General features: G+C 34.0%; 1 protein-coding gene across 3 annotated transcripts in view; it reads right to left on the bottom strand.

Moving 5' to 3' along the window:
• The window catches only part of LOC118188852 (cellular tumor antigen p53-like), a 171,204-nt gene that overhangs the window by 83,402 nt on the left and 64,667 nt on the right, over window positions 1–23,135 (bottom strand). For all 3 annotated transcript variants that reach the window (XM_085816765.1, XM_085816763.1, XM_085816764.1), the window contains exons 6-8: window positions 23,000–23,078; window positions 9,767–9,947; window positions 1,458–1,565 (exon numbers count right to left, since the gene is read on the bottom strand). In XM_085816765.1, the coding sequence (XP_085672891.1) occupies window positions 1,458–1,565; window positions 9,767–9,947; window positions 23,000–23,078 (368 nt within the window). The remainder of the gene's footprint in view (window positions 1–1,457; window positions 1,566–9,766; window positions 9,948–22,999; window positions 23,079–23,135) is intronic.

The raw sequence follows: 23,135 nt of genomic DNA, 5'->3' as shown, positions 1-23,135 counted from the left end.
ATCCCCCCACCCCCCCAAAAAAAACTTTCAGATTTTACATTACGGCCAAAGGATCTTCTTCTTCTTTTTTTTTTCTTTTTCTTTTTTTCTTTTTCTTTTTTTTTTCTTTTTTTTTTGCTAACACATACATGTTTTGAAAGCATTTAGATTTAAAATATTTAAAAACAGCACATCTTTAGAATTTTTTAAAGACAGCCCTGAGCCCTGGAGATAAGCATGTTTTATTTCGTACACTGTTGCCACTGCTCACTTTGAAACAGTTGAGTTTACAAATAAAAAATTCCTTAAAGTTTTACAAAATATGAAATAGATAAAAAAATTCAAAATTCGGGCTTCCACAGATCTTTTATTACTTAATTTATTTAAATATAATACAGGGCAATAATATTTGGTGGCAACAATCTGAAAAGTGATTCAATGCTTTTCGTGATTCGACATAAAATGCCATTTCAAGGCTAACAGCCTTTTTAGGATAATGCCTTTGGGCTAAAAAAAGGATCGTTTTCAATAGAACTAATTAAGAATTCTTTCCAAGAAATCATTTTTATTACCTACTAAAAAATGAACTAGATGATAGGGATGACAAAGGAGTGTTTATGTAGTAAATAATATAATTCTTAAAGAAGAAAAACACTTATTGCAACTATACTGCAGCACTTGATAAAATCCAAAAAAAGATTATATTTTTGTTGCAGATGCTCATGAAATAAGGCTGACACTAATGATTTTTGCTAATCTTAGAGAAGCTTAGAGAAGTGGATTCAGTTAAGTTATTATTCAATATCATAGTCTAGCTTATACATTTCACTTAAGATACATGGGACCTGAATTGCCCAATTAGCAGAAAGAACGTGCTACAATATTATTTCATGATCTAAGCCAACATTCAAAGGCTTAAATCATTTAAATCATAACTTTTTAAGAAAGATCTGCTCTTTTTCTATGTATATATTTCTTTTATGAAGTTTTAATAAATGTTTCACTGTCTACATGATAACCTATTTACATAACAACTGCAATTAACAGATTTTATAATTCTTGCTCACACAGCAGCAACACTGCCTCCAAACACTGCTGGACTTGAAAGAATTATCTCTAACTTTTCATTTATTTATAATATAATATAGTTCTTGGTTTTTTGAAAAGACAGCTAAATTGGTCTTATGCTATAAACTAGGAAAAAAGTCAGGATGGACATGTAATCTTTGAATATATATTGCAAACGCTGTAGCTCATACTGTTTTATTTAACTAAATTCTCTCTCTTTCAATAATTTCATGAGTTTTCACCAATTAGTCTCCCTTTTATGGTAGAAAATAATTATTTATCATGCTGGATTTAGCTAGTTATAATCTTTTCAGCATAAATTTGTTAGCCCTGCTTTAGACATTATTCGTACTCAAATAATACTGAGGTAAATGATATATATATATATATATATATATAAAAACATTTACCTGGAGGATTTTCAAATGGTACAGTTACACTGTGCCTTTTAGCAGGATCCACTTGATAAAGAGCCATATTACTTTCACAACGCACAAGATGCTCAGCTTCAAAAATCCCTGTAAATTTGCAAAATATTTCATGTAAAAATATGGGAAAAAATTATAATTTTTATGCACTTATTATGCCACTGACTGTGAAACTGTTGCCAAAGTAGCACAATCTACTGAAAATCATGGGTATTTCATTTGATGTAGTCCCAAATATTCTAAATCAGCCACTTTTTGTTTTTATGAACAAGGATATAAATTAGCTGTTATTATTGTATTTTTCCCCTGCATTCTTAAAACATTATTAAAATTCGAGACCTGCCCTCTACAAAGCAACATGAAGTGGGTTATGGAATCTTACCTTTAAAAAAAAAAGAAAATGTGCATTAATCAGGGTTTGTATACATTCCTGCACACAGAAATTAATTACTTTTAAGGAGCATTAATGAAGAAAATTAAGAACCTATGAGCAAATGGGATTTAATAAATTCAATTAAAAATATTATCTATGCCTGAATTTCACTTTTGTAATATAATCCTAAAAATAAAATAGATCCCAAGTAGTATGCATTATTACTAAACACGAATTAACATAATTATTAATAAGTTTGAGAATAAAATAAACTTTATGCAATTCATCAAGTAGCATTAAATATTTTACACTTATAATAGTTGGACATATTTGAAAGAAGATAAGTTACATTTACATTTTACTAACAGTCAGCTTTATGTTGACTTTTTTTTACAATTTAATTAATTTTTTTTAAATGTCTTATTTTATCACATACTTGGTCAGTCTAGAGGTTTAGTAAAGAGCAGGTAAATTTTATGTCAAACCACATAGGTTAAATGAGTAGTAAGATCATAATCAGCATGATTCATAACAAAAGACTGAATGTTGTCACCACTGCAGCTTGTCTAGAGAGAGACCTGCTGATTAGAAGAAACTTGAAAGGCCTGATGTAGGCACGGTTGGCAAGTGTTGAAAGTTAGTCGGGCTCTGTGTGGTGCAGTTAGTGTCGTAGCTTCGTGTAGAGTTCCAGGTGTTGTAACCCAATTAATATACTTTAAGGTTCCAAAAAGCCATTAAAACACCAGAGGTGAGAAGTTGTTTTGCATTATTTTAAGTCTCACTAGATGCAAAGAATAAGTTTTACTTGAATTTTTACATTTTTGTGTTTTATCTTGTGACCACAGTGAGTATTAATGAAAGGCAATAACTCGCTTTAATATGTAGAGAAAATTTTTAAGGGTAAGCGGTTAGTTATAAATTATTAAATTAGGTAGTTAGGTAACCTTAGTCATTATGGATTTACACGGCCACTATTAAATTTTATTTTGTTAAAAAAGCGCTATTAAAATCAAAATCTAATAAAATTTCACAGTTTAAAATACATGTAATTTATGACATTGACTCTTAAACGATATTAGGATAATTACACATTAAAATTGTTGGCAAAGCTACAAAACATAACAACACTCAAGAAAATATTTATCCATCATTTTAATTTGAAGCCTTCCCAAACATTTTGGCTAGTTTGTATCGATTTCCTTCTCTTTAAGCATCTTTTCTAACAATTAGAGATTTGTCTCAAGATGGAAACCAATGCTCTTGCTAGTTTGTGCGTGCTTTATCTCCTAACTTTTCAACCTCTTCACAATGTACCTATGACAGTTTACTTGATCTGCTAAAAGTTAAATAGTCCAAAACCCCCGACAGATGTGAATCAAAAATATCATTATGGCTGAAAAAACTACAATATCAGACAAAGGTTTCAATAAGCCTCTTATTTAAAAAGAATTTTGAACATAAAGTCATGCTCTGATGCTAACAAAATCAATTACAGCTCACTGTAACACAATTACAGAACAGTCAAATTCAAACTAAAAATGCTGACTAGTGGTCAAAGATTATACAATTTAATCTGGCTCAGTAACTCTATGATATGAGGAAATAGAAATTGGAAATTATAGTAAAGGCTGAAATCATAAACAATTGGGTAATTTACATAATAATAACTGCACATATCTTTGAAGAATAATTTTCTTTATGTATTCAGTTTCTTTCTTCAACACATTTCCTTTTCATTTTAGAATTTTTTGGATTTAATTCAGGATTTCTGTTATTCTAAAAAACACTAAATGCATTCAGAATGTATAGAAAAAGTGGCTAATTTTATTTCTTTAGTAATATAAACATTCAGAAGAAATATGAAATATATATGGTAAAGGCTGATTATAGAGTTGGTGTAGCAGAAATTTTAGAATTTAGTCACACACCGGACAACAAAATTTAGAAATGGCAAAACTTTTAGAATTTAGAAAGGCACTAGGCAGCAGAATTTAGGATCCACAGAGATTGCATCAGGTGGGTAAATGCCTGGTGTCACCTCTGTGTATGATGCATTAAGACATAGATGAATCTTTTAAATTGTAAGTTTTCAATTTCTTTATTAATAAAAAAATCCCTTTCTATAATGCCTGCCCATGCGATAATATTAGAAGCATTTTGGATATTTCCATGCTTGTGTTTAGTGAAAAGTAGAGAAAATAAAGGGTATATTCTATATTAAATAATTTTAATACAGAGTAAGCACACAGTCTTGAGGCCCACCCTCTTCCTGTTCAAAACAAGCCAATAATAATGATAAAACAGAGCCAATCTTTACTTGAAAAGTTCTAACGATAAAAAAAATTCTGAATGAAAATTGAGAGGTTTCCGCGCAAGCCACAGTCGGGAAGATCCCAAAGTATACCGTATCTCCACACCTTATCATAAGCTTTCTCAAAGTAAAAAAAAAAAAAAGACAAGATGGTGATGGTTTTTTCTAATGAAAGCATTTTGAATGGATGCCTCCAAAAGGAGCATATTATCTGTGGTTGTTCTTCCTTTTTGAAAACCACTATAACCACTTTTCAATAAGGAGATATAATACTATTCTTTTCCAAGGAGTAGACTAGGCGGCTGTTTACCATTTTTTCAAACAGCTTGCATACACAACTCTTAAGGGCAATTGGCCGATAGTTAGAGGGATTCCTCGGGTTTTTCCCTGGCTTAGCAATAGGAATCACAACAGCTCTCCTCCATGCACTGGGAAAATTTCGCTGCTTCCAGTCCATATTGTAAAGAGTAAGAAGGGTACTCAGTGACTTCCCAGTGTGATGGTCAGTCTTCCAGTCAGTGATGAGGATGGTCATTGGACAGATGCTTCAGCATTTTGTAATACACGCCATCAAGACCTGGAGAAGACTTATGTGTCTGCAACAAAGCTCTCTTTAAGTCAAACATAGTAAAATCTCTATTATAAGGCTCAAAGTTGGAAAAGTTGAATGAGATGTGATTTCTTTCTGAGCGCTCTTTGACGGAAAGAAATGCAGGTAAATAATTTTTGCTGGAAGAAATGGCAGCAAATATCTCACCAATAGTATTTGCAATATTCCATGGAGGTAATCAGTCGGCCATCTTTTCCACAAAGGAGAGTGTCAAGTATAAACCGAGGGAGTCTCGAAATGGGGTTTGCTCTTCTTCGTGCAAGAGATACAAAAATGGGATAATGATCGCTGTTGTAAAGATCACTTCCAACACTAAAATTGCAAAATGGCAACAGAGATGGTGAACAGATGGCCAGATCAAGACCATAAAATGTCCTTGTGGGTTCATGGAAGTATGTGTCCTGCCCATTATTCAGGAGACAAAGGCAATGAGCAATCATCTGTTCAATTTGTCTTCCTCATGAATTGATGTCTTTGCTTTCCCCACAGCAGATTATGGCCATTACAATCTCCCATTATGATAAAAGGCTCAGGCAGCTGCGCCACAAGATTATTTAAAGCCTGCTGATTAATATGCTCATTTGGAGGCAAACAAACAGAAACCACAGAGACCATGATATGAATATTTGCTTCTACAGTGACAACTTGGAGGGATGACATCAAAGGAAGTGCATTTGAGGGTGAGTCAAGTGAGGTGGGACACCTCCACTTGCACATTCACCTTCAAGATCATCTTCCCTGACGAAAGAAAACCTCAGAAGTTTTGCTAGTTGTCCCAGTTTCAAGTTTGTTTTTTGCACTGCCAAGCATACAGGATGATGAGCATTAATCATGTCTTCAATGTTCATCAGGTTTTGGTAAAAGCCGTGAAAGTTTCATGAGATGAGGGTAGCCATTATGTTTGATTTTCCTCCGTTGCTTTTTAGTTTTGCGTGGAAGCAGATGTTTGGGAACTTACAGCCCCTCCTCTACTTCCATATTATCTGAAACTAAAGTTTCAGAGATCCTGTCATCAATCGAGCTATTGCTATTTTGGAGGGACATTTTTTGGTTTGCTTGGAATTACTATTTCTTTATTTTGTGCCATATGAGCTGGATTTTCCTTTTTGTTGCTGTTTGTAATTTGCTGGGGTTTATTTGGTGGAGTCTGCGTACTTATTGCATAAGATGTATTTGGTCCAACCTGTACATTTTGAACTAGTCTTCTGGCTTTGGCGTACGAAATGTTCCTAGTAACTTTTACCATCTGTACTTCCTTTTCTGATTTCCATTCTGGACAAGAACGAGAAAATGCTGGATTGTCACCCTTGCAATTTAAACATAATGCTACAGCGCTACAATTATCACTATCACGACCAACCAACGAGCATCAAGTGCACGTCGGGTTGTCACAATGGGACATTTTGAAATGGCCGAAACGCTGGCATTGGAAGCATTGCATAGAGTTTGGAATAAAAGGTCTTATGGGATAATTAAGATATCCAGCCTTGATGTTCTATAGCAGATCCGGTCAGTTGAAGATCACAATCTTGTGTCAATCAACTGAACTTCCTTATGCATTTTGATCTGCTTAGCAACATAAACCTTTTGGTCATCTACTCGGAAACAAACAGATGGTTGATTTCTGAGATCATACTTCTACAGAAGTTGAGTGTTTTGTGCACTGACACAGATATAGATACTTGTCCAAGTTTGGTTTGACATGAAAGTGAAGCAGACTGAGTGGCTGAAACAGTATCAATAAGCAGGTCTCCATAACAGAGATGTTTTATGTTCCTTGGCTCACCTATGCATGAATGAATGTATTTGCTTACCAGGATAGGAGATATTTTTTGCATTTCTCCAGGAGAACTGGAAACAACAAGAAAGCACAGACAATCAGTAGTTTCTTTGACATTTGCATTGGTATGTATTTCGATACTTTGGTTGGTTTCATTTGGCTCAGGTTTTTTTTAAGATAAAAAGAGAAGCCATGATTGAAAGTGAAAAGATTCGGGTCCGACCGCCCTGCCCACCATGAAGCCCAACAAGGAAATACATATACCTGTGTTAAGGGTAGCCAGACCTATACGCAAATTGAAGCCACACAATCAGCTTTAACGAAAGCAGGTACTGAGAGCTTATCCCCAAGTCACTGAGACAAGGACCAGTGACCAGCCGACTGACACCCGTGAGGACGACAAGGTGCCCTCCGTTTAGCTGAAGCAGAGGCCAAAGCAGCGTGTTGGGGACAGTACATCACCCCTCAACTACCAGGACCCTCCCTTCCAGCAACTTGGTTCTCCATGTACGGCAAACACATGGGTAGTTTTCTCGCCACTTGAAGCCAAATACAAGAGCTGTAATAGTAATCTATGACGAACCCCAACCTCCTAAGATAAAAACCATAACGGAGAAGGCAAGGAAATAAGTTTCAGGTCAGAGGCGATGAGACGGAATAGAGGATAGATCACTGGGGCTCCAGGATCGTGACACCCATCTCACCAAGAAGATGATCCCTTGAAGGGTTAGGGTACCTCAGGATTGCCACACTCATGCTCACAAAAAGTGATACCCTGAGGGCCACATATTAGATTATGCAGAAGTATACAAATCATTCCCATTGATCATATGATGAAGCATAAATGTTAATAATCATTTCAGTGCATCTTACTCATGTTCAGTAAGATTTAAATCTGCAGACTATGACACCCAGTCAATTTCTTTGACTTCCAAGATACTATAATGTAATGCAAAACATGAGTATTAAGTATCCCTACATTAAACTTTTATAGTGGAAGGATATGGCAAAATGTAATACTGAGGTGCAGGACTTGCTCTCCCCCCCCAAAAAAAAAGGGAAATCCCTACTTGCCAAGTTGTAAGAACAAAAATAAATAGAACATAATTTAATAGGCATTATATTACACTTTTTAAAAACAGATACTTAAATTCATAAATCAGTTAAGTTTCAGTACAGTATTCAGCACCACAACGTGAAATTAAGTCTTTAGAATAGAATTACTCCAGTGGACTTTTCACATAATTTCTAGTGGAAGGAAGCAAAAAAAGTTATTTTAATATTTAAAAAATTTACCATTTTAAACAGATATTTAAAAAATAATATAAAAAATCTTACATTTTTTGATATACTTGACAGCTGCAGAGCACATGAAATATCAGGAAATCTCTTAAAATTACTATTCTACTTATTATCCCCTAGGAAAAAAGTAAACTATTGCTTCTCTGAAAGTCTTCATAAGGATGAAAAATTCATTTTAATATTTTTCAGCAGTTATAGTGCCATAAATAAAGATGTGCAGTAATTTTAAATTATATTAACCATATCAAACATGATTTAATAACTTTTGATAGAAAAGAATTTCAACGATGAATCAGATTTTCTGTTTCTTTTAGTCGTCATTTGAACACGAGTTTGTATGGCGTTTATCATATGAATTTGAACTTCTTCATCTAGTTTTGCTTCTTCAAATAATGCAGTGGTTTTGTTATCTACAAGATACCTTCCTTGATCTAATGAATCTTTTAAGACTACAGCCTTTGTTATTATATGACCAAGATCACATTCAAGTTCTACCTCAGCCACAGGTAAGCACACTGGATGTTCTTCCAGAGGTGTTCGTATCCACAGTCTCACCCTTATAATGGAAGGCTCTACATACTTTTGGCAAATTAAATCCAAAGTTGCACCATTTTGTCCTAATTATAGGTTTAGGATTAAAATCTTTTGAGATCTTTTTAGGATTATGTCTATTATGGTAACCACTTTGCATTTTGTTCACGTTTTGATAACTTTCTTGAAGTTTCAAACCTTGTTTTCTAGGATTTTCCCGGTTAAAGCTCTGTTTAATACTCTCGTACTCGTCTAATTTTTCTGCTAGCTCATATGGAGTTTCATCCATTGGTCGAGAAAATGATCCTTCCATGGGAACCGTATATTTAAGTTGCTTGGTAACTATTAAATCTTTCAAACTCTGAATTCAGAAAATTTTTCATTTCTAAATCGGCAATCCACTCCAAAAAATAACTAAAGTAAGTCCATATGCATAATTTCTCCAAGATTTTTCAGGAGTTTTTTTAATGTTGATAAAAGCACTGTTTTCGCTTTTTACAGCTAAGTTTATATCTTACTCTAATACAAGAGCTCAATTTTTATAATATAAATATTCTAATATTAACATAATAAATTTGCCATTCTAATACAAGAGCTCAAATTTTAAAAGAACATTAAATATTTTGACGTTTTAATCCAAAAGCTTAAACTTAGAATATCGTTCTATTAGTTGAATTCAATAATAAGATGCAACATTTTCATACAAAGTGACACAGTATTCATTAAAACTTATACTTAGAAGTACTGCATTTTCTTTTCTTTTAAATAAACACTGATTTCACCTTTCGATCCCAGCGACTACCAGATATTTATTTTTGCATATGTCTGTAATGATGTTTTAAAGAACTCTCACTATTTTCGAACGAACAACAAACTTTATTAGTCAAAACTTACAGAATAACTGAAAAACATTTTTAAGCGCAAGCATCGTCTGTGGATATTCTTTGTGAATAATCTGCGGTAATTTACATTTCTTAGTGGAATTATGTTGGTAGCGTAGCAACGCAATTGCATTACACTCTGCATTATATTTAGTAACTGGAATGTCCTTGCATATCAAAGACAGCTAAATGTGTCTTTACGTTTTTTAGTTTATAAATATTAATCAACCAGTGTAAGTACTTTATAATATTATTTTGCATAAAATGTTTGGCATTTTTAGTTCGGCACTTTGGAAGGACATAAAATTTATCTCCATCAACAATTTAAAGAAAAGTTTTAAAATGATAATAAAACTCGCACTAATTGTTCAAAGGATAAAACCACAATAATTAATGCAACTTAAATATAATATTACCTATATGTAAAAAATGACTTCAAATTTGATTAATTAATATAAAAAGCTAAAAGAGTACTCTAAAATTTAAATAGAGTAACATTATACCTTTTGATATCTCTTCCATTGAATGAGTTACACAGCGTGTTACAATATTATTTGCATTGTCTGGAGAGCTGAATAAGGCCATTGCTCGAATGAATGCACCATGTAGCACAGTATTTGTAGAAAAATTGATTGGGCAAGGAGTATCTTTGGACACATAAAGTTTATCTTTAATTTCAGAGTACTGAAAAATAAAAGATTAGTGAATATTTAGAAAACAGTTTTTTAAACATTTATTTGCATCTGCATTTCACAATTACAAAATTCATGTAAGTCAGAACATGCCTTAAAATAGGATATGACTTATTTTTTATTATTATTATTATTTCTTTATTTACACAACACATGCAACACAAGCTTAAAATTTTGCATGTCAAGCAACATAAAATCTGCAAAATTTCATATATACAAACTTAAAATATGATTAAAGGCATCATGGTCATTTATAATAATCACAATGTTTTGAGCAATTTACTCAGCCTAACAATCAAGTGAACTACTGAATACAAGTAATGGTCCATAAGTTTGGCCGTTGCAACGATTACATCAGTTCAAGGTAACAAACTCTGAAAAAAAAAATACTTAAATGACATTATTGCTTTTATTTCCCTCCTTTTTTTCATCACTTCTTACATCTAATAACACATTAACATGAAAGTAACATAGTCACTTTTATGATTGCTATTAAGAACAAAACATTCCTTTCCTAGTTTGGAAATCCCTAACAGTCTTTTATTTCATGTTAGAGAAAATTATTATTTTGCTTCAATCTGAAAAGAAGCTATACAGGTAAGTATTAAAGACAGATTAGAAAATTATGTCATGTCATCTTTCATAATGAGCAAATACTTAAGAAGCTTGCATTGTATCAGAGATTTAGATACAATGAATATCCTGATTTATTTTTCTTAGTTCTGGGTCTGATTTTACAAGTATGGTTTCTTTTTCTTTACAAACGTAATTTCCTCTCTGAATCCTACAGAAAAAGAGTATCACCATTATACATAAAATGTGTTACATGTTACGAGAAGTCTCTGAAAGAACAAAACCATTTTAAAGTAAGAAAATTTTAAGTCTAAGTGTGCTGAACATGCCTTAAATAGTAAGCATCTCATGAACACACTAATTCCTCACCATTTGACAGGAGACATTCAATATGGTTTGCTCCAGTTATCTGCTCAGAAACAACTAACGAACATCCAGAATGTGGTCACTTTTATAGTCTCTGTCTCCATCTCTGAATTTTCAAACTCAGTAAAACATGCCATAGCCAAACATATCCTTTCTATACACTTGATGGATGATTCGTCATGCTAGGGCTGGGTACAGCCTCTATCAAACTTGTACAACAAATAATATCTGATATGCTTCCCACCCTTAATTATGATTAATTATACCCTGATTAATTTTTAACTGCCTGACCCTTTACTGGAGTGGTGCATTAAGATGTCTAGAAACCAGACTTCGCGAATTTAATTTCTCTTGCATCGAAATTGATGAGCTAATTTCCCTCACTCAACTCTGAAACAAACACATTTTGTTTTCCAAAATAAATATTACAAGTAAACTGAGGGATTAGCCATGGGAAGCCCCCTTAGTTGCATCCTGTCTGATATCTACATGCATTATTATGAATAAAAATTGTTTGAAACTTTAAACTTCCGGTATGATTCCGCTACACAGACGAAACTTTTACCCTGTTTGAAGGTAATAAAGATGATTTAAATAAAATTCTTTCAACAATGAATTTTATTGATCCTGCTATTCAGTTCACTTTTGAACTTGAGACTTGCAATTCTCTTCCATTTCTCGACATTCTGGTCACACATAACACATCCAACTTCAGTACAGTCAAAAGTCATTAATCCGGACTCATTGGGACTTCGGCGATTCCGCATTATCGATTTTTCCGGATTATAGATCATTAATTTAAATCTGGTAAGATGGCATGCAGAAATTACAAAATTAAAAATATGAAACCGTAATTTATGAAATAAAGAACAATTATGATTTAAAGGGTATCAAAATTTACAAAAAGAAAAAGCTTAATATTTATTTTACTTTATTAAACATTTCTTTCAATGTAAGTTGTTTAAGTTGCTTCGTTTTATGTGATAATACTTTCTCTTTAATTCTGTAAACAGACACAATTTTTTGTTCAGTTACAAAGTTCCGCTGTTCAAGTCCTATAATTGCTGTGTCGAGAATACCGACTAATTTGTCAATCGAAACGTTTTTATTTTCAATAACCTCTCTGTCACTTTCTTCACTGTCGGAAGCGAATTATAATGACGAGGAACTTGATTTAAATCATATCAAAGACGGAGTACATTGAGATGAAATACTACATTTAGTAAGGAATTATAAGCCAAATAAAATAAAAACATCTGCCCTGAAGATAAGGATAATGCTGACAGATCAACTTCCAATTCACTGCGCGCCGCAGCGTCCCCCCCCGCAGAGCAGCGTGAAATTGATAAACAGATTTCGAATTTCGAAACATACTTTCGCTTTGTAGATCCTTTACATATTAGTAAATATACAGGGTATCCGAAAAGTCTTTCAATGATTACATAAATTTATAACTCAGGCTGGAAGTAAGATACAAATATGAAACTTAAGTCAAATTGTTTACAAACTATCAAATTTTTTTTCTGTTTTAGGTTCGCAGTACGTAAGTAGTGGATGAGGTGCAGTGCCCAAGAAGCCATGTTAACCAATCAGGAGAAGGCACAGTGTGTCCTGTGGTACCATGAGACACGATCATCAACCACAGTGCAGAGACACTTCCAGACAACATTTGGAAGGAATCCACCTGATGTCAAGAGCATTAAAGCGTGGTATGAGAAGTTCAAGAACACAGGATCGGTTGCTGACCTTCCGAGGTCTGGTCGACCAAGAACCTCAGCAGACAGGGAAGCTGTGAGGCAGTCTTTTCTGCGAAGTCCAAAGAAATCGGTGCGCAGGGCCTCACGTGAATTACAGATACCAAAAAGCTCTCTCCATGACATTTTACACAAATGTTTATTGTTTTGTGCATACAAAGTGCAAATCGTTCAGGCCTTGTTGCCCAATGACAGTACACGTCGATATGACTTTGCGGTCGAAATGCTATCACGCATTGAGGACGATGATGGTTATCTCAGACGAATTGCCTTTTCCGACGAAGCGACCTTTTTTGTCAGTGGAGTAGTGAATCCCATAATGTGAGCATTTTGTGGTTCCAGTGAAGTTGGCTAATGTGTAGACGGAAATTGAATATTGCCTAGATGTGCTACGTGCTACCAAGGGTGCTCATGTGGAAGTTTACCGATGTGTGAAAAAAAACTTTGATAGTATGTAAGCAATTAGACACCAGTTTCATATTTGTATCTTACTTCTAGCCTGAGTTATCAACTTATGTAATCAGGGAAAGACTTTTCAGCACCCTGTATATCGGAAATTCTATTTGATAAAGTTTATAAAATTGCTCTAACAGTCTGCAAAAAATAATAAGCCGGATTCAATTCGAAGATTAAGGAACAACGCAATCTGCAACATTAACTGAATTAGATAATTTTAGCTTAGCTTATACAGTCCGTTATACATTAAACGCGCATGTGTAAACGTATTATACGCATGCGCACACGCATATTCGCAGCCGTAAAGGCCTTACGCGCATGCGTCAACGTGACACATGCACAGAAAGTTTGTAGCTTTAAGGTCCGGATTATAGATCATTCCGGATTATGGGTGTCCGAATTAACGACTTTTGACTGTACTATGGTTTACCGTAAATCTTCATCGGTTTGCTTCCCACCACACTTTAAATCATGTCCTCCGACTAAACAAAAGTTAGCTTCATTTTATTCCTATGTTTTCCGTGCTCTTCAAGTTTGCTCCTTCAAACTATCCCTTGATGAAGAACTAAATTATTTAAAAGCAATAGCTATTTGACAGGGGCTTTTCACCCAACATCAAGCAGTTTAAAAATTCTCATCTCAACACACTAAAAAGCACACTCATGTTTTAGGAGATTATAAAAATTCTGTTGTCATTCCCTTCTTTCCATCAATTAGCTATAAAGTTGCACATATTTTGCAGAAATTTAACTTTCGGGTTGTTTATTCTCCCATCAATAAAATTTCGAGTTCCATACTCAAGGGGACCCCATTCCGGATATGAATTCCTGGGACATTTATAGGATTCCTTTCCACTGTGGTTTAATTTACATTGGCCAAACTAAGAGAGCATTAAAATTTCGTGTCAAGGAACATGAGGCATATGTTAGAAAAAAAAACAAACACAGAAGTCTTCTGTTGCCCAACATTGTTGGTCCGAAAATCACACTTTCAATTTTTCTGCTGCCAAAATTATTCAAAAAACATCTTTCATTGTAAAACTGGATTTTCTAGAGGCATTTCATGTTCAAAAAAATCTTTCTGTTCTAGTTAACGATCCTAATTCCAATCCATCTTTGCCATAGGCCTTTAAAGAAATTATATTTTAGTTCTGGTTTCATCAACAGATGGCACCCCTAGCTTATTTTCTGTCCAGACTTTATCTTATTTGATCATTATATCCTATCTTGTTCACTTTTGCAGCTGAGGATGGTGGTTTGGTAAAACCATCGAAACTAGTTCTGTGAAAATTTGAAAATATAATGCTGATTTTTGTTGTTTGACTTCTGAATTAGTATTTGTTCGGCGTGTTATTGTGTCTTAAGTACTGAATCACTCAAAGAATACCAAGAAAAAATCATAATGTGGAGATTTAGTGCAAACAAATTCTTCTGATGCTCCCAATTCATCACTTAATGCTTTACATGACATTCTCCCCAAAATAACAATTCCAGTTATTTAAATGCCCACTTAGCTAGAACTGCTCTGGAAACTATAGAAAGTTCTTCTATAAAGTGAAAATCATTAGAAAGCTGTTTCTTTCCTTTCTCAAAGATTCATAAGAAATGTAATTTTGATAAATATCCACGTCAACCAATTACTAGAAATACCCATATTTAAACATTCCAGTGAAGTAGAATTTTCGGAAATTATTAGCTAAAATACAAATTAATATTACAAGCTTAGAGACTTAGATAGTGTACATTAACCACTTCATTGTCCTATGAAACTCAAATATTTGCTTCTTTTCCCTTCCTCCAATGATTGAAACTGGCCTTAGAAACATTTCTTTCCCACCTTCACCAGCTGTCAAAACCCACTTAGAAAATTGCTCATTCATCTCCATACCACAAGAAAAACTTCTTTTGTGTTCGTTATCTGATTTGAAAATTAACAAAGATGATCCCCTAAAAGAACTTAATTCTGCCAAATTAGAAATAGTTCTATTGGATTACGAGCTGACTGGAGGGGGGCAGAAGACCATTCCTATTCCCCCCCCAAAGCTTTCTAAGTTAAATTATCCCTGACACAACCTACCTGTGGCGACAGCATGACTAATTAATTCTCAGTCACATCTTTTCATTTTTAACTCATTCAGAAGAGTTGAAAAAACTACAAAACGACAAAAACATCTCTCAGGAGTATTGATCCAGGATACATTTCACCACAACAAATGTCTGTCATTGTTAATGATTGAAGACACATTTCAAATTTATGAGACTCTCTCGGAGGAAATGGTGAGGTGGTTAAAGAAACAATTTAAAATATTATGTAAGGATAATTGTAGACACAGACAGCCAAACAAATTATATATCCAAATTTGTTGTTAGAGAGATGAAACTATAGGAATTATGAGACATATCTGTTAATCATGGTTAATTCGGAAGATTTGCACATACAGAAAAAGCACAGAAATACTGCATTAAACTAGTGAGCATGGATAGAAACTTTAGCCATGATAGTGCTTCTATTCTAAATTAAATGATTCTTATTGCTCGAACCTGTTACAAGATCTTGGTATTTTAACAAGTGATATGGCTATAAATGATACATTTTGTTTATATAAAAAAATTAAGATGAAATCCAATTGTTCATCAGAGCTGATAATACAGGAAAATTATTGACATGAAATATAAAACGTCTTTCAGGAAGTTTAGTTGCTCTTCACATACAAAATGGGCAAAACTAATATAAAGGAAATATTTTCCAATAGTTCAATGCTTGTGTTGTCACTTTAAGTAAAAATGCAAAGATTGAAGACCTCCGGCATTAGATACTTCAGGTATTAAAGAAAGTGGTGAAAAAGCACTAGAACAGAAATCCAAAAATTTGCTACGAAACATTTTGGGGAAACTCGTAGAGACAGTACTGGCAGAATTAAGATCCATTTACCCTGGTTAAGAGGACATCCTCCTTTATTTGAAAATAAAGAGTTAGCCTCTGCCCCCCCAAAAAAAGTGATTCATGTGAATAGAGTAATAATAATATTTCTGAGAAAGAAGAAGCCTTGAAAAATAGCTCAGCTTATGTAGCTAGGTTGGTTGTATTGGTTTTAGGTCTCACGTGAGATATATTTTCTTACGCCAACTGATGAAAACTGAGAAGAACAATGAAATGATCACCAAACAAAGAATTCTGTCTAAAGCACACCAATTATTTGACCCAATAGGTTTCACTTGTGCAATAACATTCATTCCTAAACTGCTCCTAGAAGAATCTAGGATGATGGGAATCTTATGAGAGTTAAATTACTGAAAAATACAATTATAATATTCTGGAAAATGGAAAGATCATTTACCTGTACTGAAACACTTCAAAATATCCCTTAGATTTAGATTTTTGCGAATTTGACATAACACTGCATACATTTTGTGATGCATTTAAATCTGCATATGCAACTTGTATGCTTCTTACAGCAGAAAAAGAGGCATAAGTAACTTGTCAATTAATACAAGTTAGATCAAGGACTGCTAATTTAAAAGGTTTATAAATTACAAAGTTGGAATAGCTCACATGCCTTATTGGGATTAGACTAACCAATGCAGTGAAAAAAGATTTGAAATTTGAAAATATTCAGTTGGTCTACTACTAGTAATACATTTTTATGGACATATTATATTGGAGGAAAACAGAAAGCCCTTGATTTTTTTTTAAATCTAACTATATAAATGAAATTAGAATTTGGAGTGGATTTTGGGAGAGGTTCAACGTCTTCTAAGAATTCTGAAAAGGGTTTCAGTATGGATGTCTTTAAACTATCAAGAAAAGGAAACTATTCTCTATGACTGTGAGAGTTAATTAAATACTTGATATCTAACTTATGACAGTGAAAATCTAGGATTTAACTGGATTTAAACCAATTAACACCTGATTTATTTTTGAGGGAAAAAAATTGCCTGAGTGGCAACAGCTGATTTTGATGAGATAAAATCTGTTAATGACTTGGAAAAAAAAAATGACTCATTTAGAGAAAAAGCTGAAGTTCCTAGAGAAAAGGAATCTTTTAAGTTAGGTTTCATAATGAGTAACTTTGGGCAACTGCACCAAAGAAAAGTTAGTTACAAACAGAGTTGTCCTAATGCTAGAGATATGATTAACCTCAAAATATTATATTGGTCTTGAGAAAAAATATTATTGATCTATGCTGGCAAAGAAGATGTAGCTATGACTACCAAAATTAAAATAAAGCAGGACCTGAGATTAGATCCCATCAAAGCACTGCATCTTTAGAACTAGACAATGAGAACTATGTTGCCCAAGTGCAGAATGTTACAGATGATGCAGAACCACCTGACAGTCCTGATTACTACCCAGCCATAAGTAGAACTAGACATGTTGTTTGACCCTCTTCAAGATAAGGACAATGAAGTATTGAGTTTTGGCACAATTTTCCTGAAATTCAAAAAAATAACATACCTATTTTTTTCCATATTTCAATTCTACGATTCAAATTACACCAAACTGCCAAGTTTCATAAAAATCACAAAAGTAGTTTTTAAAAAATTAGCCTCTCAAAATTTTAGTTTCTCAATGTTAATTGAATCTGGTATATATTTATTAACACTTTCTTTTAAAAATAAATAAATAAATAAAATACACTTAATTGATTCCTTCCTTCACAATTCAAAATTTAGGTTCAGTTCAAATAAAATTTCCTGATATTTTCTGATTTGCTTTTAAAGTTTGTCACTTTTATAAACTTTTTGAAAAATTTTCTGAATTATAACCAATAAAATTTTTACCATTACCTTAAAGCAGATGTATTTCTATGCATAAATAAAAAAAATTGAAGTTTTTTATTCGAAACTTCCAATAATATAAACGAATTTACGTATTGGTGCGTTTTAAATTTGGCATATTTATTAAAAGCAATAATACAGCCAAATGTGCTTTACACATTCTGTAAGAAAAAAGGGAAAGGAAAATAGGTTACTATAAATTAAGGATTTCATCAAGTGAATTATTCTTGGTGCAAACTGAAAATGTAGCCAAGATAAATTTTTGAATTTCTCGGTAAGTTTCTCATCAAATTTTACAAAACTTAAAATTTACACATAATTGAGTGGTAGAATCGAAATATGTAAAAAAAATCTGTATGTTATTAGAGAAAAAGTCGGATTTTATGTTAAAATACCTATGTTAGAACAATCCTATGTATAAATCTAACATATATCCTAGGTCGCACTTTCAAGACATAAAAAACGCAAGTTAAATTTCGTCAATCAGCCCAGCAGAATGGGAGATATAGAACTCTCTCTCTCTCTCTTTGTTTTGGTCCAGAGTGTACAGTAGACCCTTGCCAAACATCAGGTTAACATAGTTAACGCGTTGTGTGTATAGCAAATTACACTCTGCAAAGATACGGAAAAAACAGTTTATGTACGGTTCAGATTATGAAGGTATGTATAATTTATTTGGGGTCATCCAGAAAGTTCTGTGGTTTTTTTTATAATAAATACAAATGAAGCATACAAGCATAATTTTGTTTTTTGACATTTTGTCATCTGTCAGGCAGCTGGAAAATTCCTTACAAATTTTTTTGCTTTTTTTTTGGGGGGGGGGGTGATAAAGATGTTATTGAGGTGCTATTTGATGCTTGTTCAAGAAATGAACTCCAGGCCATGCAGGGAATTTTGAAGTGGCCTAAAGAGATGAAAATCCGACAAGGCGAGGTCGAGTGAATATGAAAGGTGACACGAAACATCTCAACTATTCTGAGTAAATTTTTGTCTGACATTCACTGAAATGTGAGGTCAAGCATTGTCATGTTGGGTGAGAGGCACCTCAAGAAATTGGTCAGTATTCACTTTGCTTCAATTTCTACTTTATAAAACTGCCATTTAGGGACGAATATTTTGTCAAATACAATGTACGTCCAGAAAGTAAGTTCCGTTTGGTAATAAAAGTAAATTGTGTACAGCAACAGAAAAGTTATTTATTGCACAAAATTCAACAACTCTTAAACTACTTTTCCACATAACTGCCGAAATATTGCAGGCATTTGTCATAGCGTGGCACAAGTTTTTGTATACCTTCTTCATAGAAATTTCCCGCCTGTGTCTTCAACCAGTTGGAAACAGTTTCTTTCAGCTCGTTGTCATTGTTCAAGTGTTGACCGCCAAGGAAAGACTTAAGATGTAAGAACAGATGAAAGTCGCTAGGAGCGAGGTCAGGGCTATACGGAGGATGGTCAAACACGTCCCAGCCAAATCCCTGTAGGAGGTTTTTCGTCACATTTGCAGTGTGTGGTCGTGAAGAAAAACAACACCTTTTGACAGCAATCCTCAGCGCTTATTCTGTATTGCGCGGCGCAATTTTCGAAGTGTCTCGCAATAAGCATCTGCTCAGATTGTTTGACTATGCGGTAAGAAATCAATGAGTAAGATGCCTTTCCAGTCCCAGAATACTGTGCACATCATTTCTCGAGGTGTCAAGATTTGCTTCGGCTTAACCTTTGCTGGGGATGAAGTGTGCCTCCATTCCATTGATTGCCGCTTACTTTCAGGGGTGTCGTAAGAAACCCAAGTTTCATCTCCTGTGACTATCTGTGTCAGAAATTCTTTGCCGCTTTCAGCATAACGGGTCAAAAACTGAAGTGCACTACCCATCCATTTTGTTTTGTGTTGCTCAGTAAGAATCTTTGGTACCCAACGTGAGCAAAGCTTACGAAATTTCAGTTTTTCTGTAACAATTTCATGAAATTTGGGGAAATTCCACAGCAAGAGCACTAATTGTAAACCTTCGGTTTTCATGGATCTTGTCATCAATCGCGTGAGCCAGTTCTTCTGTAACCAAAGATGGACGCCCACTTCGTTCTTCATCGTGCACATCATTACGTCCGTCATTGAACTTTCAAACCCATCTTCTCACCATTGAATCACTCATTGCTTTTGTTCCGTAAACATCGCAAATTTGCCGATAAATTTCACTAGGTTTCACTTTCCTCGCATTCAGAAAACAAATCACAGATCTGATTTCACAAGCGGCGGGATTTTCAATCAACACCGACATTGTAAACAAGCACAACAAAGCGTACGTGACTAGCAGCGATTTCCAAATGGCGCGCGTTTCTTCTCCTTGATACAGAGCGTCTACTGCGCACGTGCGGAACTGCGATCACAGAGCTGCAGCAGAGATAAATTGAAATGGAACTTACTTTCTGGACGTGCCTCGTATATTGTCTAATTTTTGGCAACAATTCTTTGTTAGCTCTTCGTTTATAGTCCCATCATTTACAAAGCATTACTTTTTTGGAATGCAAACCATTCTCGATGATACTAAAGGAGGTTCTCTTGGCTTACCCCATAATCTTTTTCTTTTAACATTATTGTGTGTTAATTACACAACAATGCATGCAAGAATTAAGCAACATGAACAAAAAAGACAACATTTGAATATCCACTTTAATCAAGATGACTCCTTATCAGCAGTAACGAAATAATTAAATAAAAATGCACTTTGATTTGAAAAACCCAAGAACTTTCTGGGTGATCTAATAAAAACTTAATGCGAAGCATACAGGTGCTCTAAAAAGAGCAGTAATGACGAGGAAAAGGAAAAGATAGTAGAAAGTTCATAATGTAGCAATTAACAGGTGGTGATTTTTGTTTGGAACAATGTCTAATGCAACTCATTACACATTTCACAGTAAAGGGTGCAAAGTTTTTCAATCTCTCTAAAAAAATTTCCTCTTTTTTCTTTATTTGGGTCAATTTCCATTACAAAATCAGACAGTTCCAGTAGCTTTTTAACTATTCATTTAACCCCTTAACAGCCATGGAAAACATACAAGATTCACTCCCCAAAGCCACCATTTTTTACATAGGCACATGTACGAGGGCAAACCCAAAAAAAAGGTCTCCAATTTTTGGGGACGTAGAGAAAGTTTTAATATGGTTGTTGGCAACACTGTTGTGAGTAGTGCCTTCTTCGCTACCACATAAGCATGCAGGCGCTTCACTCGGATGCTCAGTCTTGGCTTGGCAGCCATTCGAAATGGAGCTCCCGATAAACGTTACCGCCAAGTGCGAATTATTCGATTTTTGAAAGCAACAGGTGTTAAACCAGTTGAAATTCACCGCCTATTGACGGAAGTGTATGGACAGTCGTGCATGGATATCAAAAACGTTCGCAAGTGGTGTAGAGTTTACAGCCGGTCGTACTGAAATTCATGATGAAGAAAGGAGCGGGAGGCCATCAATTGCCGACGAGACAATCGCGAAAGTTGAGGAACTCATGCGTAAAGATCGGAGGATCACTCTGGATGCTCTCTGCATTTTGGTTCCTCAGGTTTCCAGAAGCACCATCCACAGGATTTTAAAGGAAAAGTTGCAATATCGGAAGGTGTGTGCAAGATGGGTGCCACGTATGCTGACAGAAGACCACAAACAGCAACGGGTTGATTCTTCTGAAGATTGAACTGTTGATGATTTAACGCTTCCTGAAGGGCATGGCGGGAAGCTGGTATGACATGGGCATTGTAAAATTGCCAAAGCATCTACAAAAATGCATCGACCGAAATGGCGATTATGTTGAAAAATAAAGCATTCTTCAATCTTTAAAGTGATGTAGCAATTATAGAAAATAAACGGTTCTTTGTATATCTAAAAATATAGGAGACCTTTTTTTTGGGATTGCCCTCGTAGATATACGAAGAAATTTAAACATGCCTGAAAATGCTTTGAATGTTTTTATGATTTTTTGATTTATTGGTAGGTTTAAGGAAGTGGTTTCAGTGGAAGAAATAATACTTTACATTTGGATGCAATATTGCGTTTACGAAGGCTTCAGCATCATGTTCTAGAGCATTATTGAAAATTAGAAAATTTTTAAAATCAGATTTTGCTGTTTCTGACTTCTTTAATGAATGAATTTTCAAGCGAGTCATTAAAGAGGATTATCAAAACATGGTCGACACTCTGCAGCATGCCGTGTATAATTGAAAATCTTGCACTGGACAAATTACAAAAAAGATAATCAAGATAAAGTGTATACACAAAGATAAAGTGTATACTGTAATTAGTTGCTACTCTTTAGAATATTAAGCAGATTACCAAGATCACTTCATTTAGTCAATATGTTTTCTAAAATCAATAACCTTTGCTTATATACTGAATAGAAAAGACTTTCATGATGATATACATAATAACTTGCCATGCATATAAAAAAACTGCTTCATTCTCCTTAACAAATTGCAAGATGAGGTATTTTGCTTACATTAAACCTCTCACTCACTTTTTTTTTGGGGGGGGGGGCTTGCTATATGACATAGGCTGCAAATGGCTGCCTGTGGGCTGCAGGTCAGACATACCTAATTTAAATTGTCAAAAGATAGAGCTGGAACGAAAACATAGCTGCTTTACTGACAGAAATTAAGAAAACATTTTGTGTGCAATTTCCCACTATCATTAAGGTTTTGATAACATATCCCTAAAGGTCTTCCTAAGAAAGCTACTTTATTCATTGTCAGTTCTGCTACACATTTTTTTTTTTTAATTATTAAAGCATTAACACATTCAAGGCAATCGTTAAGCTCGTTGATTTTTATTACAATGACCTCTCTGAGTCACCTATATTAGAACTGTAAGGTTATGGATGTGTTTTTACTCATAAACTTCAGTTTTATTTTTTCACATTTTCCTTCCTTTTGCCTAATTTTTAAACAAGTGTAAGCCTGAATCCTCATAAACTGAATAACAGTGTAAATTTGTTCAAATACTATACATTTTGATTCTAAATTATAATTCTCAGCAAACAATTTAGTGCTTTTCATGTTATAAAACACGATAGAGCTCCAGTGTATTTCATAATTGTTTTTTTCAGATAATCAAGGATCTACTGTACTTAAATTTCTTACCGTCCACGTAACACCTTTCGTGTTCTTTTCTTGAGAACGAAATCCCACTGAAAATGAATAATTTCCAGGAAAATTTTCCCTAAAAAAATTAATAAAAATATATATATAAAATTAACATAAAAAAGGATAAATTAAA

This window comes from Stegodyphus dumicola, chromosome 5, assembly GCF_044657685.1.
Source record: "Stegodyphus dumicola isolate Sdum_Otavi_A_Nest chromosome 5, ASM4465768v1".
Classification (NCBI taxonomy): domain Eukaryota; kingdom Metazoa; phylum Arthropoda; class Arachnida; order Araneae; family Eresidae; genus Stegodyphus; species Stegodyphus dumicola.
The sequence above is the reverse complement of the archived record's forward strand: the minus strand, read 5'-3'. Positions and strand labels throughout refer to the sequence as shown.